This window comes from Lycorma delicatula, chromosome 3, assembly GCF_047948215.1.
Source record: "Lycorma delicatula isolate Av1 chromosome 3, ASM4794821v1, whole genome shotgun sequence".
NCBI classification, from domain to species: domain Eukaryota; kingdom Metazoa; phylum Arthropoda; class Insecta; order Hemiptera; family Fulgoridae; genus Lycorma; species Lycorma delicatula.
This window is the reverse complement of record NC_134457.1, coordinates 112,424,937-112,445,831: the sequence shown is the minus strand read 5'-3', so window position 1 is coordinate 112,445,831 and position 20,895 is coordinate 112,424,937. Positions and strand designations below refer to the sequence as shown.

At 25.4% G+C, this 20,895-nt stretch overlaps 1 protein-coding gene across 2 annotated transcripts in view; it reads right to left on the bottom strand.

Moving 5' to 3' along the window:
- Positions 1–554: 554 nt before the first annotated feature.
- Positions 555–20,895, bottom strand: part of LOC142321896 (uncharacterized) — a 160,331-nt gene continuing 139,990 nt past the window's right edge. Inside the window, exons 18-23 of one of the 2 annotated variants that reach the window (XM_075360397.1) lie at positions 13,983–14,078; positions 7,591–7,725; positions 6,408–6,522; positions 2,772–2,996; positions 1,462–1,622; positions 555–877 (exon numbers count right to left, since the gene is read on the bottom strand). In XM_075360397.1, the coding sequence (XP_075216512.1) occupies positions 570–877; positions 1,462–1,622; positions 2,772–2,996; positions 6,408–6,522; positions 7,591–7,725; positions 13,983–14,078 (1,040 nt within the window). In that variant the 3' untranslated portion in view covers positions 555–569. The remainder of the gene's footprint in view (positions 878–1,461; positions 1,623–2,771; positions 2,997–6,407; positions 6,523–7,590; positions 7,726–13,982; positions 14,079–20,895) is intronic. The other variant, XM_075360398.1, reaches the window with a different exon arrangement.

The window sequence follows — 20,895 nt, the reverse complement described above, 5'->3', positions numbered from 1 at the left end:
TTTTAAATATTCATACTTGAAAATTAACTATTTTATTGACTCACAAGAATAGCTTTGACTTTTATTACTTTATAATAATTAATCATTGGGAAATTTTTGTAAACAAATAAAGTGATTTTATATACAGTACTTATTTAGACCCAAATAATCAGATACAAAATTTATAACAACAAAAAATGTTACTGGTTTTTAAGAAAGAAAAAAGATTACAATAAATTAACTAAAAACATATCAAAGTGGTAAAACTCTGGTAAAATATATTATGCCAACTGATTTTTAACCTGACAGTACTGGAAGAATTACTAAAGTATTTTTACTGCTATCTAAATGTATTTATAACCACAGAAAACTACTAGAAACCTAATAAAATTCTATGACCTCAAAATTTCACTTTAAAAAGAAAAAATTACCATTCACAACTCACAATAATTTAAAAATGGAGATCTTACATAAAGGAAGTCTAGGAGAAATCACCCAGCACACGATTAAAAAAAATGAATAAATAAAAATAAATACAAACAGAAATAAATTTCTTCTAGTTTATAACTAATTAAAGTAGAATACAAGACTTACCACACAAGAGAGAAACGTTTCTTCTTTGGCACATGATTTACAGTTATCTTTTTAAGTGAGGCAGGAGTAGCATTTTTTCTTGGTTTAAATAAATTTACCTGAAGGCCAACTTTTATTTTCTTGGTAAGTGCACCCTGAGGGAAGACTGCTTGGACTTGTGGAACGACACTGGATGAGACCATTCCACCTTCTGGACCGATTGCATGAACTTCTTGTCTAACTCTTGTTACAACTGCGAAGTAATGGGGGAAGTCAGTTGTTAAAATACGAGTTGTTCTACCAGAATCTTCCATTTGAACAAGTTCTGAAATCATAAAATTAAAACAATGTTAGGAGGAAATAAATACAATAACATTAAATAAATTACAAGGAATTTTAAAGTAGTAATTGATTGTAGTAGTAACCGATTGTCAGTGTAGACAGCAATTTCATTTTTCCCCCATACATAAAATGAAATGTAATGAATGACACAAATCCACATTCTGATAGTACAAAATTACTATGGTAAGACAACCTGGTAAACTCTAAAGAATGTCCAACCTCTTAATTTTTTTTAAGAAGTAATTTGTTCTAACCTCAAAAATCTTCCACATGAAAGGCAGAGGTGATGGTGATACTACTCCATCATCAAGGTTAGTGTTCGAAGCATAGCCCAAAACAGAGTATTAATACATATATATTTGAAACACAAGATTATGGAAGCATACAACATTTAGCTGAATATACCTCCATATTGCTAACACAATATTATGATATTATAACCATAATTATTTTAAGTTGTGAAAGATATATGAAGTTAAAAATTATATATTCTCAATGTTAAATAAGGTACATTAAAATGAGTTGATATAATACCATTTCATAAGCATTAAAATTAAATGTACACACCTTCTTTATCAAAACTATGACTAAGAACATCATGAACAGCTTCTTCACTAGCTTCTACTGTATGCTCCCTCCAAGTTTCACCATTATCAGATCGCAGAATCACAATTTCTCTTTCTTTCCCTCTTAATGAACCGAAATGAGGCACCTCAATGATTACAGGTCTGAAAAAAGTAAAAAAAATAAATTTAAATAAGTGCTTTACATAAGAATAAAACAATTATTTTTTAATTAGAAATACACTGACACAGCAAAACCTTCTTGGCAGCTCCTTTTTGGATTTTAATATCCAAATAAATATATGCTCTAAATGGCATCTTTTCCACTGCTCATTAAGGTGTAGTTTTAATATGTATCAGGAAGATATATGTAATAGTAGAACCAAATCTCTTAGTTAAAATTGACTAGTTATTAGTTTAGAATTTAGAAAGCTAAGGCTTTGGATTTAGGGGTTTAAGTTGAAATGGTTTTCATTAACTGAAATATTACATATTCTCAGCTGAAAGTAGTAGTGTTCTGCTACTTTCTTTTAATTTTGTTATGCTTTATGCACTCTAAAAATCGCTTTTCTTTCTTAAGTAGTTTTGTTGGAATTGTGTTATGATTATATATAAAAATATAACTGATTGCTGTTACTGAAGTGATTAACTTATGGTTGGAAGATTCTCACAAGGAGGTAAATATAAAATATTAAACACAACTTCATAAATCATCATGAGAAAAGCTGAAGTCAGTATAATGATAATTATATCTGGTAATTTTTTGCACTCACAAGTGGTAGAACACAATAGCTGCCAATATTAAATTAAGTAATTTAAGTTAGTTTAATGTTGTTTTCAGTGCAGCACAATTAAAATCATTTGTTAATTGTATCTATTTCAAAAACAAATATTTGGATAGTTCCAGAACTGAAGAAATGATTTACTTAATTTAAGATACTCTCAAAGGCAGCAACAAAATTGAAAAATGTTTTAATTTAATATTAGGAAAGTTAATAGATTAAAAAAGTAAATAAATTCTTTTGTTATGAAAATCTTGATTTTGGGTTAATTTTACTTATTCTTCTCTCACAGATTTACTGAAGTATATTGATAAAAGTGTTTAATAAAAATGGACATCAACACCTTTCGTTAATGATAAAGGAGTCCTTCTAGGTTTTTTTTTACAACTTCAAGTCAGAAGTTTTCTTTCTGAACTACTGTTTCTGTGTTTCTTGAATGTAAAAATAAAAGTACAATACTATGCATTCAGATTCCACTGCTTTAGTACATAAAACTTGAATATTTTATTAAAAACACATTGTTGATACTTACCCTAAAAATTTGGCACCAACAGGACCAAGTTCCAGTATTCTACTAGCCAAGGCCTCACCCTCCATAAGAGGAGGAGGGTGACTCAACTTATCTCGTTTGAGGTATCGGCAAGTCACCCTCATCGGCATAGAGGCACGACGTGGTGGTACAATAACTCTTACACCAGAATGGCGACAACCTCTCATAGCACCTCCACGAGCATCAACAAGAAAACTAACTAAGAAGCTGAAAGAAGAGAAAAAATATCTTAATGCTATTAAGTTTGACAAGCAAAAAAAATTCATAAACAGTAAACTCATATTACGTTTTATTTATGATAAATAAAACTGCAATGTATGCAAGATATTTACTAATTTTTAATGTAAAAATTTCAAGTGTTGTACACTTACATCAAACCATTAAAATACTAATTAAAAAAAGTCTATTATTATAGAGATTTTCTCAACATTTGAATAGTACTAATGAAAATTAATTTCTGATAATCAAGAATTTTAAGTAACCATCAAGAAAAAGTAAATTTCTATATCTAATATAAAATATAAATAATTTCATATATAATTAATTGCATGAATGTGAAACATTCATGCAAAAAAGAGTAAATATTTAGAAGTGATTGGTTAAGAGATTAATCAGTCCTAAATTCATTAATATTGTTATTAACTAACATTTCTAATTTTAAAAAAATTAAATTTTATACTATTACCTATATCTCATGAATCTTAACCTAATTTTTTATACGATAACTCATAAATCTGAACAAATAATATCAATAATTTAAAGAAGAATAACTAGCTATTTACTATATGACCTTCAAAACTCTCTAATTCATATCAAAAAACAAAAACTTTTTTTTCAAGTGATTCACAAAAAGTTTTTAATTTTAATAAAAATTTTATTTTTTAAATTTCTATACAAGATACATAATGTTACATTTTTTTGCTTAATTTTATTTCTCTTTGATATCACTATTAAATGCATTGACTTTGTTCATTCAATTTTGTATTTATATTTACACCATTGGTAAACATGATTACATACACACACCAAATTGAAAATTTTTACATAACATTTTGGTACAGTTAAAAAGAAAACTAAAAAAGAAGATAGCATAATAATAGAAAGGGCTGCATGTAAAAAAAAAAATGCACAACATTGTCTTGAAATCTGCAAATTAATACAGTGCTAAACTATAGAAAATGCCATTCATTTTGAAATAAGCAAGTAGACAGAATCTATAATTTTATTCCAGTTTAAAATGCAACCAAAGCAAAATCTTTTAATAAACTGTCAACAGTTCATGGAGAAACAGAACTACCCTCTCAATGGCGAAGTCATTAAAAAACAATGACTAAGAAAAATTCTTACTGTTTTTGAAGTAAATAGGTAAATTTTCTTTAAATTTTACATTATTATTAACACAGAACTATGAAATTCTCTGTTATTTCAACGTTTGTATTTTTATTGCAACATTTCAATATCAGAATATAAATTCTTTGAAGATTTGAAGGATAATTATAACACTATGATAAAGAAGCCTTAAAATCTTTGGAATATCCATTCATTTTATGTCAGATTATAGAGTTTTTCAAGTGAAACACATTAAACTGTAAACTGTAAATATCTTCAAATCAAAGAGGTTCAACTGTACTAAAATTATTAGTGAAAGAAAATTGGTATTTTCAGAAAAAATTTCAAATTTTTAAATTTCAAAATTTTGTTTTTCAAAATTTCAAATTTTTGCATTTTTTCTAAAAATTGGCATTTTTTTAGAAAAAATGCAAAAAGTAAATACTTAGATATACTATTTGAATAATTAAAAAATAAGTTTTCTAACAAAATACTGAAATTATCTTTTTATAAAAAAATAAATAAATAAATACTGTGGTATTGTACTGTGAATTCCATTTAACTAAAAGGAAAAATAAACCATCAATTTTAAGATTAATCAATTAACATGTTACAGGTAAAATTAAAACATTACAGGTCCACAAACTTAATCAACACATTGCAATACTTACATTATAAGTAGCCTGTAAAATAAACCTGTGCTTAATTACTTCACTCACAAAGTACTTATTTTGGTTTAGGGAAGAAATGGATTACTATAATTTATGGTAATATTTATCTTCTTGTTTAATTGATATTCTCTAATAACAGACAATTAGTCCAATTATTACAACCAAAACTTGGTTTAGTCCAAAATCAGGCTAACCAATAAAGCAGTGCCATTAAATTAAAAATCAAAAAACAAGTTTTACTTAAAATTTGGTAAAACTTGTTTTGTAAACAAATCAGTATCAGAGACCCTGATACTAATGGTTTGAGATCATGCTAAAGGCTAAACACCCCTCACCAGTGGAATGAAAACAATTAATTTTAAATTAAAAACTTTTAGCATCAACTGATTTTCTTAAAATAGACAAACAATGCAATACTTACTTTCGCCATTGTAGTTTCCTTTATATCCCGAAACATTAGTGAATGCAAAGAATAAAGATAAAAAAAATTAGCAAATGAAAAACTATTAATTAACAACCATACAACAATTAAAACTATATTAACAAGATCACAAACATTTTAATATAAAATTTCTAACTGCTATATTTAAGATGAATACAAAAGTTAGGCAAGGATCATCAATGCAATGACATTTTATTTGTGAACTACTTTTGTGTTTTGTTTAGAAAGTCTGTTATATGTTCAAATACCCATTCAACATTTTTGTTTGTGTAGTATTCATTGCGAATTCCTTGCGTTCTTATAACTTTTTTTTACCCTACTGTCATACCATATGTTAATACAAAAAATCAAACACTGAGAATTTAAAAAAGATTAAAAGATATTTATATTAGAAGAACAACTTTATAATATAAAACATTATGAAAAAGCAAAGAACATAAAATTAATAATACTTCTGAGTATTGCTTCAGATTGTTTAGGAAGTGCTGAAAAAATTATCACGTAGAAGATCAATGCAATTATAAATTGGAAAGAATTGGTATTGGGTTCCTGGACTGAGGTGAAAAATCAAATAATATTCCTACCTTTTTCCTTTAAAAGAAAAACCTGTATTATTCATAAAATTAAAAAAAAATATATATAGTTTTAAAATTTAATGCTGCTAACAGTCGGTTCGATAAGTTTAGACATATGTCTAAACATGTTATTTAGATCTTACCATTTAAAAATAGCAGTGGTGGCAACAATAGGAGGCAAAAAAAAAAACATAAATAAAAACTATAATAAATGATTCTGATCACAGGCAGATAAAATCATGATTAGATAATTAGCATCATGAATTGGACAGATAGTAGTTACATACGTTTATTTTTTTAAGTTTTCAGGCATACAACATACAGGTATTTCAATTATACAACAGAGATAAAATTTTTATTTTCATAATATCTTCTTAAGTTATACAAAATTTGCTATACCCAATATCAGTAATACAGGATGCATTAATGATACATTTTGAGTGATTATTGCATTTTCATAAAAATTAAATACACAACTAAACAAACTTCATAAAAGATAACTATTCCTTCTGCCCTATATTTAACAATATAGAGCAAAAGAAAAATGTTTTATTATAGTATTCAAATAAAGAGGTATATAATTGTGTCATTTAATACATACCCTACGTGTAATGGATGACGACCAATATCAATATTGTCTGGTGTTGTAAACTGAGAAGAATAATTCTCCTTCATATGTTGAGGACTGACTGTGTCATCAACAGCTGTAGGAGGCACTGAAAAAAACATCGTACTTTTTCTGATTAAAGCAATAAATAAAAACTTAAATTTAAACTTTTTACATAAAAACACACAATCCTCACTCACAATACTCTCTCAAAAAGAAATGACATGGTTTTTAACTAATGAATTAAAAACGTTTGATCATATATAAAAGTCACTGACAACAATCACAGTTTATTATATTTCTAGTAACTCCAAATACGGAATAAATGTGATAAGTTTAATAATAAGTCTATACATGTTATTTAGATCTTACTTTTTAAAAATAGCAGTGGTGGCAACAGTAGCAGGCAAAAAAAAACATAAATAAAAACTATAGAAAATGATTCTGATCATAGGCAGATAAAATCATGATTAGATAATCAGTATCATGAATTGGATAGATCAGAGTTTATTCATCCTGTTTACAACTACAGATCAAATAAAAATGTAACCTTTATTGTATTCACACTACTATAAATCTAGAAAAGCAAAACGGGGCACTGGCAAAACGCACTCAACAGATGAACAAAAATGACTGAATATTATTATTACGCAAAGCTTTAAAACTTTCAGCTTTAATATTTCTATAAATAGAATAAATATAATACTTGTTTTTATTTAAGAAACAAACAATTTCACCACTAAAGTTAAAAACTGCAGTAATATGTAAAAATTTATTTTGGTTAAACAGAATAAATCATCATTGATATCTATAAATTTAGTCATAAAAGAAATTATAATGTACAAAAAATCTTGCCTAGGGAGGATCTCATCATAGAAGGCATCTACATATTCCAATAAAGAAGGTAATAAAAGAAATCTTGAAAATATTTTATGGAAGTATGTTTCAGTGTATATTAAGCCATTGTTCTTGAGTAATTAATATTACTTTAAACTAAATATCTACACTTATGTATAATAATCCATGGTTTCAATTTAGTAGTGAATATTTACTTTACTTAACAGTCAGTGACAAAATTTTTTCACAAAAATAAATTATAAAAAAAGTAAAAAGCATTATTTTGCATCACCAAAAAAAAAGTATTATGATTAAATATATATATTTTATATATTATCACCTGTCATACATTCGCGATTGGAGTCAAATCGCTCATCACGAGTAACATCAATAGGAAGTGAGTCATCTCCTAAGCTCTTCATTTCGTCAACAGTGAGATAACGGTAAGGTTGTTCGCTTAATAATGTATCTTCACCTATAACAGAATAAAGTAAACAAAATGTTAAAACTAATTTAATAAAAATTGATATTTTACTAACTGCAACTACACAAGAATTTTCCTACAATTTATTAAAATAAACAAAAAAATATGCATATTGTATTATAACATTTATAACATGCTTATTATCACAAGACAAATAAAGCAATCGTGAGACTTGGACATTTTACTTATTCTTCTACTTCATTTACTTATTTATACATTTTTGTTTTGTATGTTTTAATTTATGATAAGAAGAATAATTTAATTAAAAAATACCACCATAAATTAAAAACTAGAGAAAAAATGAATAATAATATTTTGCAAATACAAACCTTAACGTCAAATGCAAATGTAGAATTCAATGACTTAAAGAAAACAGATCTGAAATACTTCTGGCAAAGTACCAAAACAAGAATCTGAATTTAAGCCAAAGAATGACACCCAATGAGAAAAAACAAGAGAAGACATTACTTAAAAAAATTATGGATAAACAATGAAATTAATAAAACTCTGGTAGGTAATTTTAATTTATCTATATAAAAAAAATTATGAGGTAATTTCAAATGAAAATTTTCCAGAATTGACTTCCATTTATTTAAAAAAAAAAAAAAAAAAATCAATTGACCTATTTCACTTTAAAAATATATTTTTAACTGTGTAAGAGAGATAAAAACAAGAATTTCTGTACATCTGGATGATGCATAATACCTATTAAAACTTCTTCATTAATCTATCCATATGCAGTAAAACATCTGTGCACAGATACCAAGACCAATTTAATGACTATGTCTTCATAAAACTAATTTTAAACTATGTTCAAAATTATTATTCTTCTAACTAACCAATGATCATGTGTCATCATGATCACTTCTTGTCAAACATGAATAATTATTTTACTTTCAAATTTAATATGGATGTTTATCTATAAGCTTGTACTTCAGTAGTAAAATCGTTGATTTAAAGTGATCTAAAATCGCTTAAGAAAGTCTCAGAAAACAATTTCTTAGAATCTATAATACATGGCCTCTTATAAACTCAAAGTTGTTGAATAAGTGGAAAACCAGGGATAGGAAAAACCAGATAATTTGTACGTTTTGCTAGATCAAATTTTAATCTTATTTCGCATCTTCTTTTTACAACTTACAAAGAACTAGCTTGGTATGAGGTCTTTAATTTGAAGTACTAATGTTTGGGCCGTTTCATGAGGCGTCCAGGATAAGTTAATTTATAACCAGAAAAATATGAATGAAGAAGTTAAAAATTGTAAGGAATAAGCACAGATACATAATTGACATTACCATAACACAGAAAATTATTTCAAATAAGTCAAGTGAATAATGACCAAAAAAGGAAAAAAAAATAATGCTTTTATAATAATAATTTTAAATATTAAACTTAATAAAAGCAACTGAAATGCTTGATAGTAGTACATAAAAATGATATTTCACTTTCTTCTATGTTCATTTTGCATGGTATGAGTCTAATCATCCCTGGTAATTATAAGATATAGTTTTAATCTGCTATGGAATTAAATTCATAAGGTGTAAAACTTTTTCTGTAAGTAAATTTTAATCTTTAATAAATTAGTACGGTAATAAAAATTGTTGTAAAAGGGTGGTCCAACATGAATTTTATTTATATTTTATTTTTAACAGTCAGCTATTTTAAAGATGCAATAAGTTAATTTAACAAGTTTAATAGTGTAGGTTATTACATATTAGTAGGATAGGATACATATATAAAACAAAAAAAAAAAATAACAACCAAACACAGTAACAGAACGTAAAAATTAATACCAAAAATTGACTTTCATTGGAGCCTGCAGCATCGATCAGTACAAAACTCCAAAATTATATCAAACAAAAACAAAAAATAAATAAATAAAAAACTAAAAATTTAGAAACCATAAACTCCAATAACCACAAAAATTGAACAACATAACTCAATGCCAACTGGAGTGATAATCTAAACATAACGCTAAAAATACAAATATAAATAATGCTAAATATATGTTGATTTATATGTTTGTACATCAGTAGTAAAGTCTATGTAATCTAAAACTGCTTAAGAAAAAAAAGTGGATGTAAGTATAATTATTTACACCCACTTTTTTACATATATATATATATATATACCAAAAGTCCAAAAGACCAAAGTTTTATAATACCCAAAACAAAACTTCTAAAGTAATCTAAAAAGCGTATGGGTAAAACTTCCAAGGGTTATTCAGTATTTATTGAGTTTTCAAACTGTTGTATTGAATATGTAATATATTTTACCTTTTTAAATAATTTAATTCATTAAATAAGGTTGAAGCTTATTAAGTAAATATAGTAGGAAATTTTTATAGCATTTAAAATTCCCAAGTTTGAAAGTAATTCAAAACCATAACCATCCGAGTGAGTGATGAAGAAATTACCACCCTGCTTATTAAAAAAGAGTATAAATTATCCCTCAATATCAAGCAGTTACTTAATGAAAGAAAATCATATATCAGTTATACTGACAGATGAGCAAATATGAAACTTGATCATTTGCCTTGTAAAAGTTTGCCTAATTTTACAGCATACTAATACCCTTATCCATGTTTACAATGAGTTCAACTGAAATTTGTCCATCAATTAATATCATTATATCAATTAAAAATATATATATACATATTAGTATATATTAATATGTACTAAAATTTATAGACATAAATTTTAAATTAGATCTTCAGAATATTAATATTTTATTAATATTGCTCTTTTTAACATATATAAACAGTATTTTTTTATATACTGCACTACCATGCACTATTAAAACCAGATTAGTCTCTACTTGTAATGACTGTATTCAAACACGTTTTATATGTTCCACGCTGTGACACAGTAACTCTCAGATAGTTTTGACTAAATATCTTTGGAAAATATCGATCGAGTGAATGATAATTACATCAAATTCAAATTAATTAATCATTTTAGTATTTCTATTTCATGTTCTAATTAAATTTTATATTAAAATAATTTGTATTACGTTCATCAAAAAATTATACAAATTGGCTACAAATTTTGCATCATTCTATGGTAGAAATGTTCATTCATATTAAAGAAAAATATATGTATTTTAAAAAATTGCTCAGACCAAGCTTTGGTAAAGTTGCCAAATAACAAAATTTTGGGGATAAATTTTACAAGTTTCCTCCAGTCCTATAAAGTGTTATGTTAAATGTTAAGTACATGTTAAGTTTTAGTAAAAAGCAATTATGTAATTTGTTAGAAATAATTAGACTCAAATAATGTATTCATATAATAATGAATTTATGTTTTATGAAACTAACTTTTGTAAGACAGCTCTAAATACTTAGTAAAAAAATTTAAAGAATAATATTTGACAAACATACATACACATCACTAAGATAATTAAGAAAAATAAAATTTAAAAAATCTCACAATAATAATAGAGAACTTAAATTAATTTTATACAACTTGGAAAAAATGAGTTACCAATTGTTTTGATTACAGTTTGCAAGTATTACCATGATGATTCGAAGATAAAACATAATTGGAAATTTTTTTGTTCAAAGTGAATCTCAGTAGCTGATATACAAAATAGTTTCTATATAAACATGAATTATTGCTGTTTATATTCCAATTTTTTTTTTAATTCTCAAATAATTTAAATTCAAGAGGTACCAAAGAAATCATTAGCCAGTTATAATATGAACATAATTTTTAAATTTCATGATTCATTTATTAAAGGTTCCCTTTGCCAACCTTAAAAAGTCAGTAATAAAAAGATTGCTCAGGTAAAATTGCAATCAACACTAGTACAAACAGTTGTTTAATGTAAGTTCCAAAAATCAACCAAATGACCACCAGCTATATCATTAGGAAAATAATTCTTCCTGCCTCGTTAAAACAATCTGTTGAAAGAATAGTAAACATTTTCACATGCAGCTGTTATGACTACTGTTGTGATAAAAGCAGGATTTTAATTCAAATCTAGATAAAGGTGTGATTGCTTTTCTGATTAAACTCGATCAGATTGTACTACAGGATCGGATTTCAATTAATGGCATTGTCAGTGATCATCCTAGTATTAAAAAAGACTAGCTAAATGTAACTAAACTGAAAAAATGTGAGCAGCCTTATAGATTTACTGTAATAGCAATTTCAGCTACAACGCAGTGTAATTTAAAATTTTAAAACAAAAAATTAGTAATTATAATAACAAAACTAAATAATTAAATTTAAATAAATGTAAAATATGAAATACAAGAGCAATAGTATTTAAGTGTCATTTGAATTTAAAATTAATGTTAACTAAACCAGTAGCTAACAGTTGTATGTTATGATATTTTAATTATTTTCCTTCTAGAAAGAACCATTAATAAATTAACACTTAATGCGCATACAATACATGCATTTGTGTTGTGTACTGGAAACTGTGTACAAAAATTTATCTATCTTTGCAGGAGGTAGAAATTATACAAACATCATCAAAAATCAAGCATCAACTGTTCAGTTGTTTCATAAACAACATAAAATGACATAGCCTAAACATAAGATTTTTAAACAAATACAACTTTTTAAATAAGAAGATAACAAAAAACTGATTAGGTAGATACTTTTTTTGAGGAATTTTTTCTTCTATTCAATCATTAAAAATCCTACACCATAATTAATTCTGAATACTACAGAAAAATATATATTTATTTAAATATTATAATCTGATACAGAATATTTTTATCAATGTAAGTATTTTTATTAAATATTCATTTTCCAGTATTTTTCATTTGCATATTTACTTATTTATAACGATAATAATAATAATTATAATCAAAATTATAATTTCATTCCCCTCCTATTTTTTAAATAGAATTAACAAATAAAATAACATAATTCTTATAACTTCAAAAAATTAATTTTTTATTTATTAATTAAATTTTATGTATCAAAAAAAAACTTTTTAATTAGGAAGTTTATTTATTCATTTATTTTGTTAACAAATTTTATGAAATGTTAACGCAGTTAACCCTTAACTGCTAAACCTGAATATACTTTTCTTTACCCATACTGATGACAAAATAAATTCAACTTTACTAGGTCAGTATTTTTCACTGTGTCAAACCCAAGTTTATGTTGTGAGAATTGTGTGGAATTTCAATATTTACCTAGCACTGCTGCCAACAAGATCTATATCAACAAGATTATAAATAAGACAAAACACTGTTTGAATATTTATTTTTACGTTGATAAAATGTAATAATTTTTTAGCAAATATTTATTAGTTAACTGTCATTTGTAAACACAATATAGTTAAGTAGATTGCTAAACTATTACAATTTAATTATATATCTTTTTACCAGAATTAGATAATGAGGTAGATTCTTTTTAATGTTTGTAATGATAGTTTTAATAATTTAGAAAGAGGACATTACATAAGCATTTTCCATCATGAACAAATTGGGTTCAAGTGAGAATTTCAATGGCAACTATGATTAGAAAACAGATTTTTTATACCTAATGCTATTAATAGCAAATTTTAATAACCTATGATGTATGTTTAAATAAATAGTATTAAATTATGAACTTAACATAATCATTAAAACTCTGCAAATTTTTGAACTAACATATAAATTACCTGACCCGGTCAAACTTGGCAGTTAAAGGGTTAATAAAAAGTTTTTCAAAAATTAATCTTTTTAATTTATAAAATAATTAAGTTATTATTAGTTTCATTTAAAAAAAAAAATATTTCAGTTGAATTGGGATGGTTAGCATGGTGACTTACACAATCAATTAGATTTAAGTATGTTTAATTTCCAGCAAAAATATTAGAAGTTTTTCACAGAATATTTAATCTACTTCATTTTACTTTTAATACCTGTGTATAAGCAAATGCTTATACACAGGTATTAAAAGTAGGAACATAATAATAAATATTTTATAGTCAGTTTTTTTTTATCAAATTTTATTCTATATTTTTTATATTTTACATTGTTTCTCGTAAAATAAATGTATTAACTTTTATTTTATAAAAGATTAATGAAGAAACACAGAAAAATCACAATTAGCCAACAGCACTAATAGCCTTACCTGTACTTTGTAGTTCTTCAAATATTAACAACATTTATATTAATTAACATGGATAATAATTAATAAAATGAAACTTAACATAAATTATAACAAAAATAAATAAAACTTAAAACAAAATAAAAGAGCTGATGCAGCCACCATGCAAGGAGGCATTAAGAATAAAGTACTTACGCGTAAGTAATGCATCACCCTGATAATAAGGCAAGTAGATGTGCTGGGCATGTGTTGGTTGTCCGAACATACCATACTCCATCGTAAGTACGTCACCTGATACACAATTACATACCGTGCAGGTTAGCGTGCACACACTGCATACAATACTTTCAGCATCACTACCATACCAAAACTTAAAAATCTTACAAAAAATTTAACAGCAAAAGATAAGTACAATACAATATTAACAAACAAACATGTTATTTATGTTTTGCAACTACCAATACAACAAACTGCTAATAGAAATTATAATATGAAGATATCACAAGAAAACAGACATGAAAAAATGTGAAGAGCAATAGAAGCATTTTATAATTCTTGTGAAGGTAGCATAAAATTTGCATAGCGAGTGTTTTATCTGTTCTAAAAGGAGAAAGAACGAAAATTTACAATTTATTGTTATATTTTATAAAATGTTGTTAAACTTTATTAAATAAGAAACCTGTTCACTAATATGAAGTCAAAATAGAAAACTAAATACAATCATTTATTTAAGGAAAATATAACAGCCACTGTTGAGTATTAAGAGAATTCTATCACCTGATACTAATTTTTTAGTTTCATAATAAAAGACAATTAATATATTAAAGGATAAATTATACTGCTTTAAATTGATATTCTAATAACACATTAGTTATTATATTGTTATGATGTTACAAAGAAAAGGAACAACTTAACAGCAGAACTCACTGCCATTTTACATGAATACATTAATCTCATATTGAACTGTTCTACCATTCAGTCTCAGCCATAATCAAATAAATTATTTTTCTATTTTAAGAAAATATTTTCCTCTATCTAAGAAGAGGTAGTATATATAATGCATTGTTTCACACAGAAAGGAGTATGTAATATTGTTTCTTTACACTCTGTTAAAGTAACAATGTAACATTATTGAACACTAAAGGAATATATTCACTTGATTTGTACTAGTTGTACTTAGTGGTTGTCGTGGATTATCAAAGTTAAAACTTCTAAATGCAGTTCGGTTTTGGCATTATATTGGCTAATGACCAGTCATCAGTGTGACTTTAAAAATAATTTTCATTTTCTCTATCTTTTTAATGACTGTGATGCCTATAAGAGAATCTGAGAACAAATAACATAAGTCAAGCTGCTTTTTGAAATAGTAATGGCATTAACTACTCAGTCAGTCTCTCTAGTAAGTGAACAGACTGAAGTCATCACTCAGAGAGTTGAATATCATTAACATGATTCAGAGAGATATATACATGCTGATATGAGATAATATATCCTAAACATTGAACAAGGCAATAGGAAACTACTTACTTCTCATCTTCCCTGAAAAACTAGAATCCTGACGTGGGATACAACATTAAAATTAAAACTAAAGATGAGCTAAGAACTGACAGATATCTCTCTAATGTTGAGTTCTATTAAGTTAAAATATTTAATCATTCATTTATTAATACTGATATTGATAAGATATAGTGGATACTAAATTAAATTATTTTTAAAATGTATAAATATACATTAAAACCTTAATTTGTATACTGAAGAAAAAAAGAGTTTCTGGATTATAACTCTGGAATTTAGCCTTTTTATTAAAATTATAAATTAAAAAAACATGTTAAACAAAAATTAGGAGAAAGAAATCTACTGATTTATCCAACATAAAAGTCCAACATGTGTTCATATATTTCAAAAGACATTACTACAACAGAATAATTTACATTTCATGTGCAAGTGTTTCTAATGTTCTTAAACTTTTATAATTGACTTATTTACTAGGATTAGCAAGTATAAACTGAAGACAAATTGAGATAAAATACTGTTAAAAAAAGAAAAAAATGAATTTTATAGTGCCTGTAAAATGTCAGCCCAAATGAGGGTTCAAATCCAAAGGACCAAAGGAAAAACACTAGAACTTCACTAAAAATTAGCAGTTTATTAGGCAAATAATTGTATAATATGGACTTGTTCCCTGCACTAGCATAAAATACTGATTAATTAATTATGCATTAACCATACAAAGATTCATTATAGTTTTCTGCAAGACTCTTACATATTCACATACGAAGTCTCTTTCATTCTTGCTTCCAAACCTAACAATCATTGCATTATTCACATCTAAGCCTTGCTTATCTACATTTCCACCACACACCCACACGCTTGTAAAAGGAAAATTCCATAAAGTTTATACATTATATTTATTATATTTTTTATCATATTCTGACAATTATCAGTCAGACAAGTTCAAGGGCAAAGGAATAATATTCATTTTAAATTATTTAAAACCTACAAAATTTCATTAAATCTATTTATGAAACACACATTACAGATTTTTTTATACAACCTTATATTTACAAGGAGGAATTAAACATCTTAATATGCTCAATTTAAGTTTTATTTTTCCAGTGTCTAAAAAACACAACAATCTATTGTTGTCATGTTCTGTGGCACAGAAAACTAGTTAAAAAAGAACTCTTAGATAATGAACACCTGTGTAGAAAAATAATATGTGAAATAGATTTCATTTTTTGACAGCAATAAAGGTGGATTGAGATCTAGAGTATAGTAGAGTGATGTTTGAAGAATATATTATAAATTTTATATCAAATAATATTTGAAAGTAATCAGATCAATAAGATAGTATATAGGTGGGTTATAAATTATGATGAGAAATTAAAAACCTAATAAAAAATAAAGCACACACTGTTCACATTAGATTGTAGAGTAATTCCAAAATAAAATATCTGAATAATACATGAATTAGATTTCTCCTGCATCAATTCACATTTAAAACTGCAAACCAACACTATATTCTCATTAACACAGCAACCTGAAGGTAATTCCACAGTTTAGGATATTTAACATTTAGCATAAAACAACCCATCACAATAAAATAACAGTGAGTTCTGTTGTCTGCATATGTTTTATAAAAATAGATACCAAATCTCAAACTTTTACTATATTACATTAGGTTTATTAATGAATATACTTCAGTGCTTTTATAAATCGTTGATATTTAATGATACTGAAATATTTAATGATTCTATGCATCATACCAATCAGAATAAATTTTCATAACCTAATGAGCAATTTAAGAATAACAAGAAAAATATCAGAACTAGTTCCCTTGCAAATAATGACATTTATTTATATGAAAAAAAAATGTAATGTAAGAAAGAGCTAATTGACAATTGTTATATTGTGTGCATCTATTTTTATCAGACTAAGTTAATAATTACAAAACATTATGATTAAAACACACAATGCTAAGTAAAGAAAAGAAAAAATATTTAATTGACTATTTAATTTATTAAAAAATAATAATATAAGTTCAAAATTCAGATAGATAGATAGATAGATAGATAGATAGAAAGGAAAATACAAATGTTGCATATGATTGGTTATATTTCCTAAAAATTGCAATTTATGTAATTAAATGAATCATTTGTACAGAGGAATACACAAGAATATGCTGTTACTGGTACAACTGCTATGAAGGAAAATAACTAATAGTGTTTTTAAATAGTGGCTGAAATTATAAAATAAGTGGGTTTTTAACCATAAATAAATAATAAAAGTTCATCTACCATTTAAAAAGTGATCGATATACTTTCATTCAGCCTTTAAAATACATTTATGTACTTAATTTTTAAAAAAAATTGTTATATTGGATATATAATAAAATCTTAGATAAATTTGAAATGATACATCATTGAAAGAGAAAGTTTATAAATGAACATAACACAAATGGTAACGAGACAAAACAAATATATAAGCTAGCAATTACTGTTATTATTAAAAGTTTTACTATAATAAATAGAAAAAAATAAACATGCATATATTCAAACTCTTTATACATAAAAGGTAAACTTGAAGGAAAATTTATTATAAGTCATTTGAAATGGATAGAACACAAACCTAACATACATACATTTAGATATGTATAATTTAATTTGTTGAAAAATAGCTCTTAAACAATACTATTTTCAAAAAAAGGTAATAATAAATAAACTGTATTTTACTCCATGTCACAACAGTGATCCTTTTTAATCGTGAAAAATGAGAAATATTAGAAATTAATAAAGATGACATAAAATTAAATATATTAGAAAAAAATTATATATATATATACAAAAAAAAATTAATTTGATAAACTATCAGATAGTATTTCAGGGAGACGGTCTTACAAAAACTGCAACACATAGCAGCACTCGTTTGAAATAATATGAAATTTTCATAATTTTAGTACTTTTATGCAATAATGGAATTATTTCAATCAGACGGAGGATGCAAGTTCCTGCAAAAGAACTTTCATGAAAAATTAAGGAAAGGAATGTCTTATCTCAATATTCTGTACTGGATGGTTAATTTAATGGAATTTGAATATAATTTAACAGTACAGAAGAAAAATGTGAATCTTAAAAAAATTAATTTTAGTAAAATAATAATAATAATAATTAAGAAGTTTGGATTCTTGGATTCTTTTCAGAGACAGAAATTTTTAAACTGACTAAAGATTTTATAACCCATCCAGTTCACACTGGTATTCAGTTTTCAGTGATAGAGAAGTTTAAAGGCAGCTGATAAATAATCCACCCTCTTCCCTTTGGTATCCCTGACTATCATATAAGGAAGACTTTGATATATGATATTTGATATTATGATATAAGGAAGACTCATACTTTTTAATAAATGTATTATGAATCATCAAGCAATTTTTAATTCTTTCTAATACAAACCAAAATAATATTCTCCTAAAAGAAATTGACATACATCATAATTCTTTGATGTAGGCAAATGAAGCAAAAAAACAGGCTGGCAAGCATTTCAAAAAATGGAATGTAACCGAATCAAACAAAGAAATTAGTTACTTATTAAAAAAGCAGACACACACAAATAAAAAAATTGCATTTTGCTAAAAGAATCAATAATTATTAGGTAAAACAATAAAACAAAAGAAAGAGAATGAAACAGATACTTAATTAATAATTTCTTTTGAAGGGGGTTGAACTAAGAAACATCTACCTTTGATAACATAAATAAGAAAAGAACATACATTTTTTAAAGTAGTTATGAGAAGAGTGGATAAACAATTAAGGCACTGAATGTATTGAAACGGAGAATTACAATATGAATATAGAGTGTGGTTAAAACGATGGTAACTTTTATATTCTTTACTGGATTACACTATGGTTTTGGAGTCTTCATCATTGTGTGTCACCAAAATAATGTTTCATGTTTCATTGCATGACTTCAAAACTACTTTTTTTTATACAATTAATTACTTATATGATTAATTGTTAAAAACATCATAATAATTTAGGTCCTGGGAGCAGAAAAAACTATGCCCTTATTGCATTTACCTTTATGTGGAAACATTTTTCAGACAAAATCTGTGTGAAAAATACAATAAATTATTAAATTATACTTTTTAATACATAAATAAATCAACATTCAATATCCCTTAGCTCTCTATTTATTTTTAACCATAACAGAAAAATCTTCTGTTAAAAAAATTGGGAACAAATATCTACACCATGACTTTATATTTTCTGTTTCATTTTTTTTTTAATAATATTGATACAACAATAAAATAAAGTTATGTAACAACAGATGAGAGAATCTATAAAATTAATGATGTAATTATCAAAGTTTACATAACAATTAATGGCAACTTACAAATTAAGAAACTTTAATAAAAGAACTGGAAACACTAAAAACACTGTAAATTCTAATCAAGATCCCTAAAATATTCTGATGGATAATTCTTAAAACTGAGACTTGAATATTATCATTTTATTAAATTAATTGATTAAATAGGATTTTAGTAAAGAAAATCATACTGTGTTATTAAATTTATTACTAAGAAGTAGAACCTCATAGATTTAAGATAAAAATTTTAATGTAGGGAATAACATGCATTTAATCCTGAATAGTGAATTTAAAAGATGAAAATAAGAATATTTATAATTTTCACAGAATTTTAGATATAGAGTATGCATAATTTCTACTTTAACCATTGTGATTGCAGAAAAGCACCATATTATAACTGATATAATGTATCTGCTTACAAATAAACTAGTTGTTAATTTTGTGCAAGTGTTATGAAAACTAATTAAACACATTAACAAGTGCCATTATTTCTCATTAGTGAATGTCATATAACAGCAACTAAGATAAATGTTAATTAATTTTCTTTTAACATTTAGACTCAAATACAAGTAATAATGTGTCACATTCTTGAAGCAAGCAAAACAAGAAAATAATATGAACAGGATGATAATAAACAGTGCAACGTATCAAAAAATTATTTGAAATTCACAAAAACATGGTTACATCATTTATTGTGTAATAAAAAAAAAAAAATTACATTATTTTAAAGTGATACTTATAACACAAAAGTGGAAAAGGAAGGAAACGAAAATTGATATTTCATAAACATAAATTTAAAATTGTGCACAAAATTTTCGGAATATTTTTACAAAAAAATTTTGGTTTTTTCTACTATAGTAAAGAACATGTTAAACTAAAAAAAAAAAACTATTTAGAAAAACATTATGGTTTTTGGGTTCTCTATTTAATGACAGAACTCATACAGAAGAAATTAAATAACAATGGAATTATAGCTGTCAAAATAAAATATAAAAACCATTTGATGTTTTTTAAATCTCATTTAAAAAAGTAGTCATTAATTTGGAGTTATAATTCTAAATTTTCTTGTTTAAAAGAAAACAGTACATACTTTATAGCTTTCTTCCCACCGATATAACTAATTCACATAGATAAATAAAATATATTAGGGCATGTTGCCATAAAACAAATAAAAAACCATTCACATTCTGTGTATCTTGGGAGAAATTATGGAAGAAAATTATTTTGCTAGTTTTAAATGTTATAA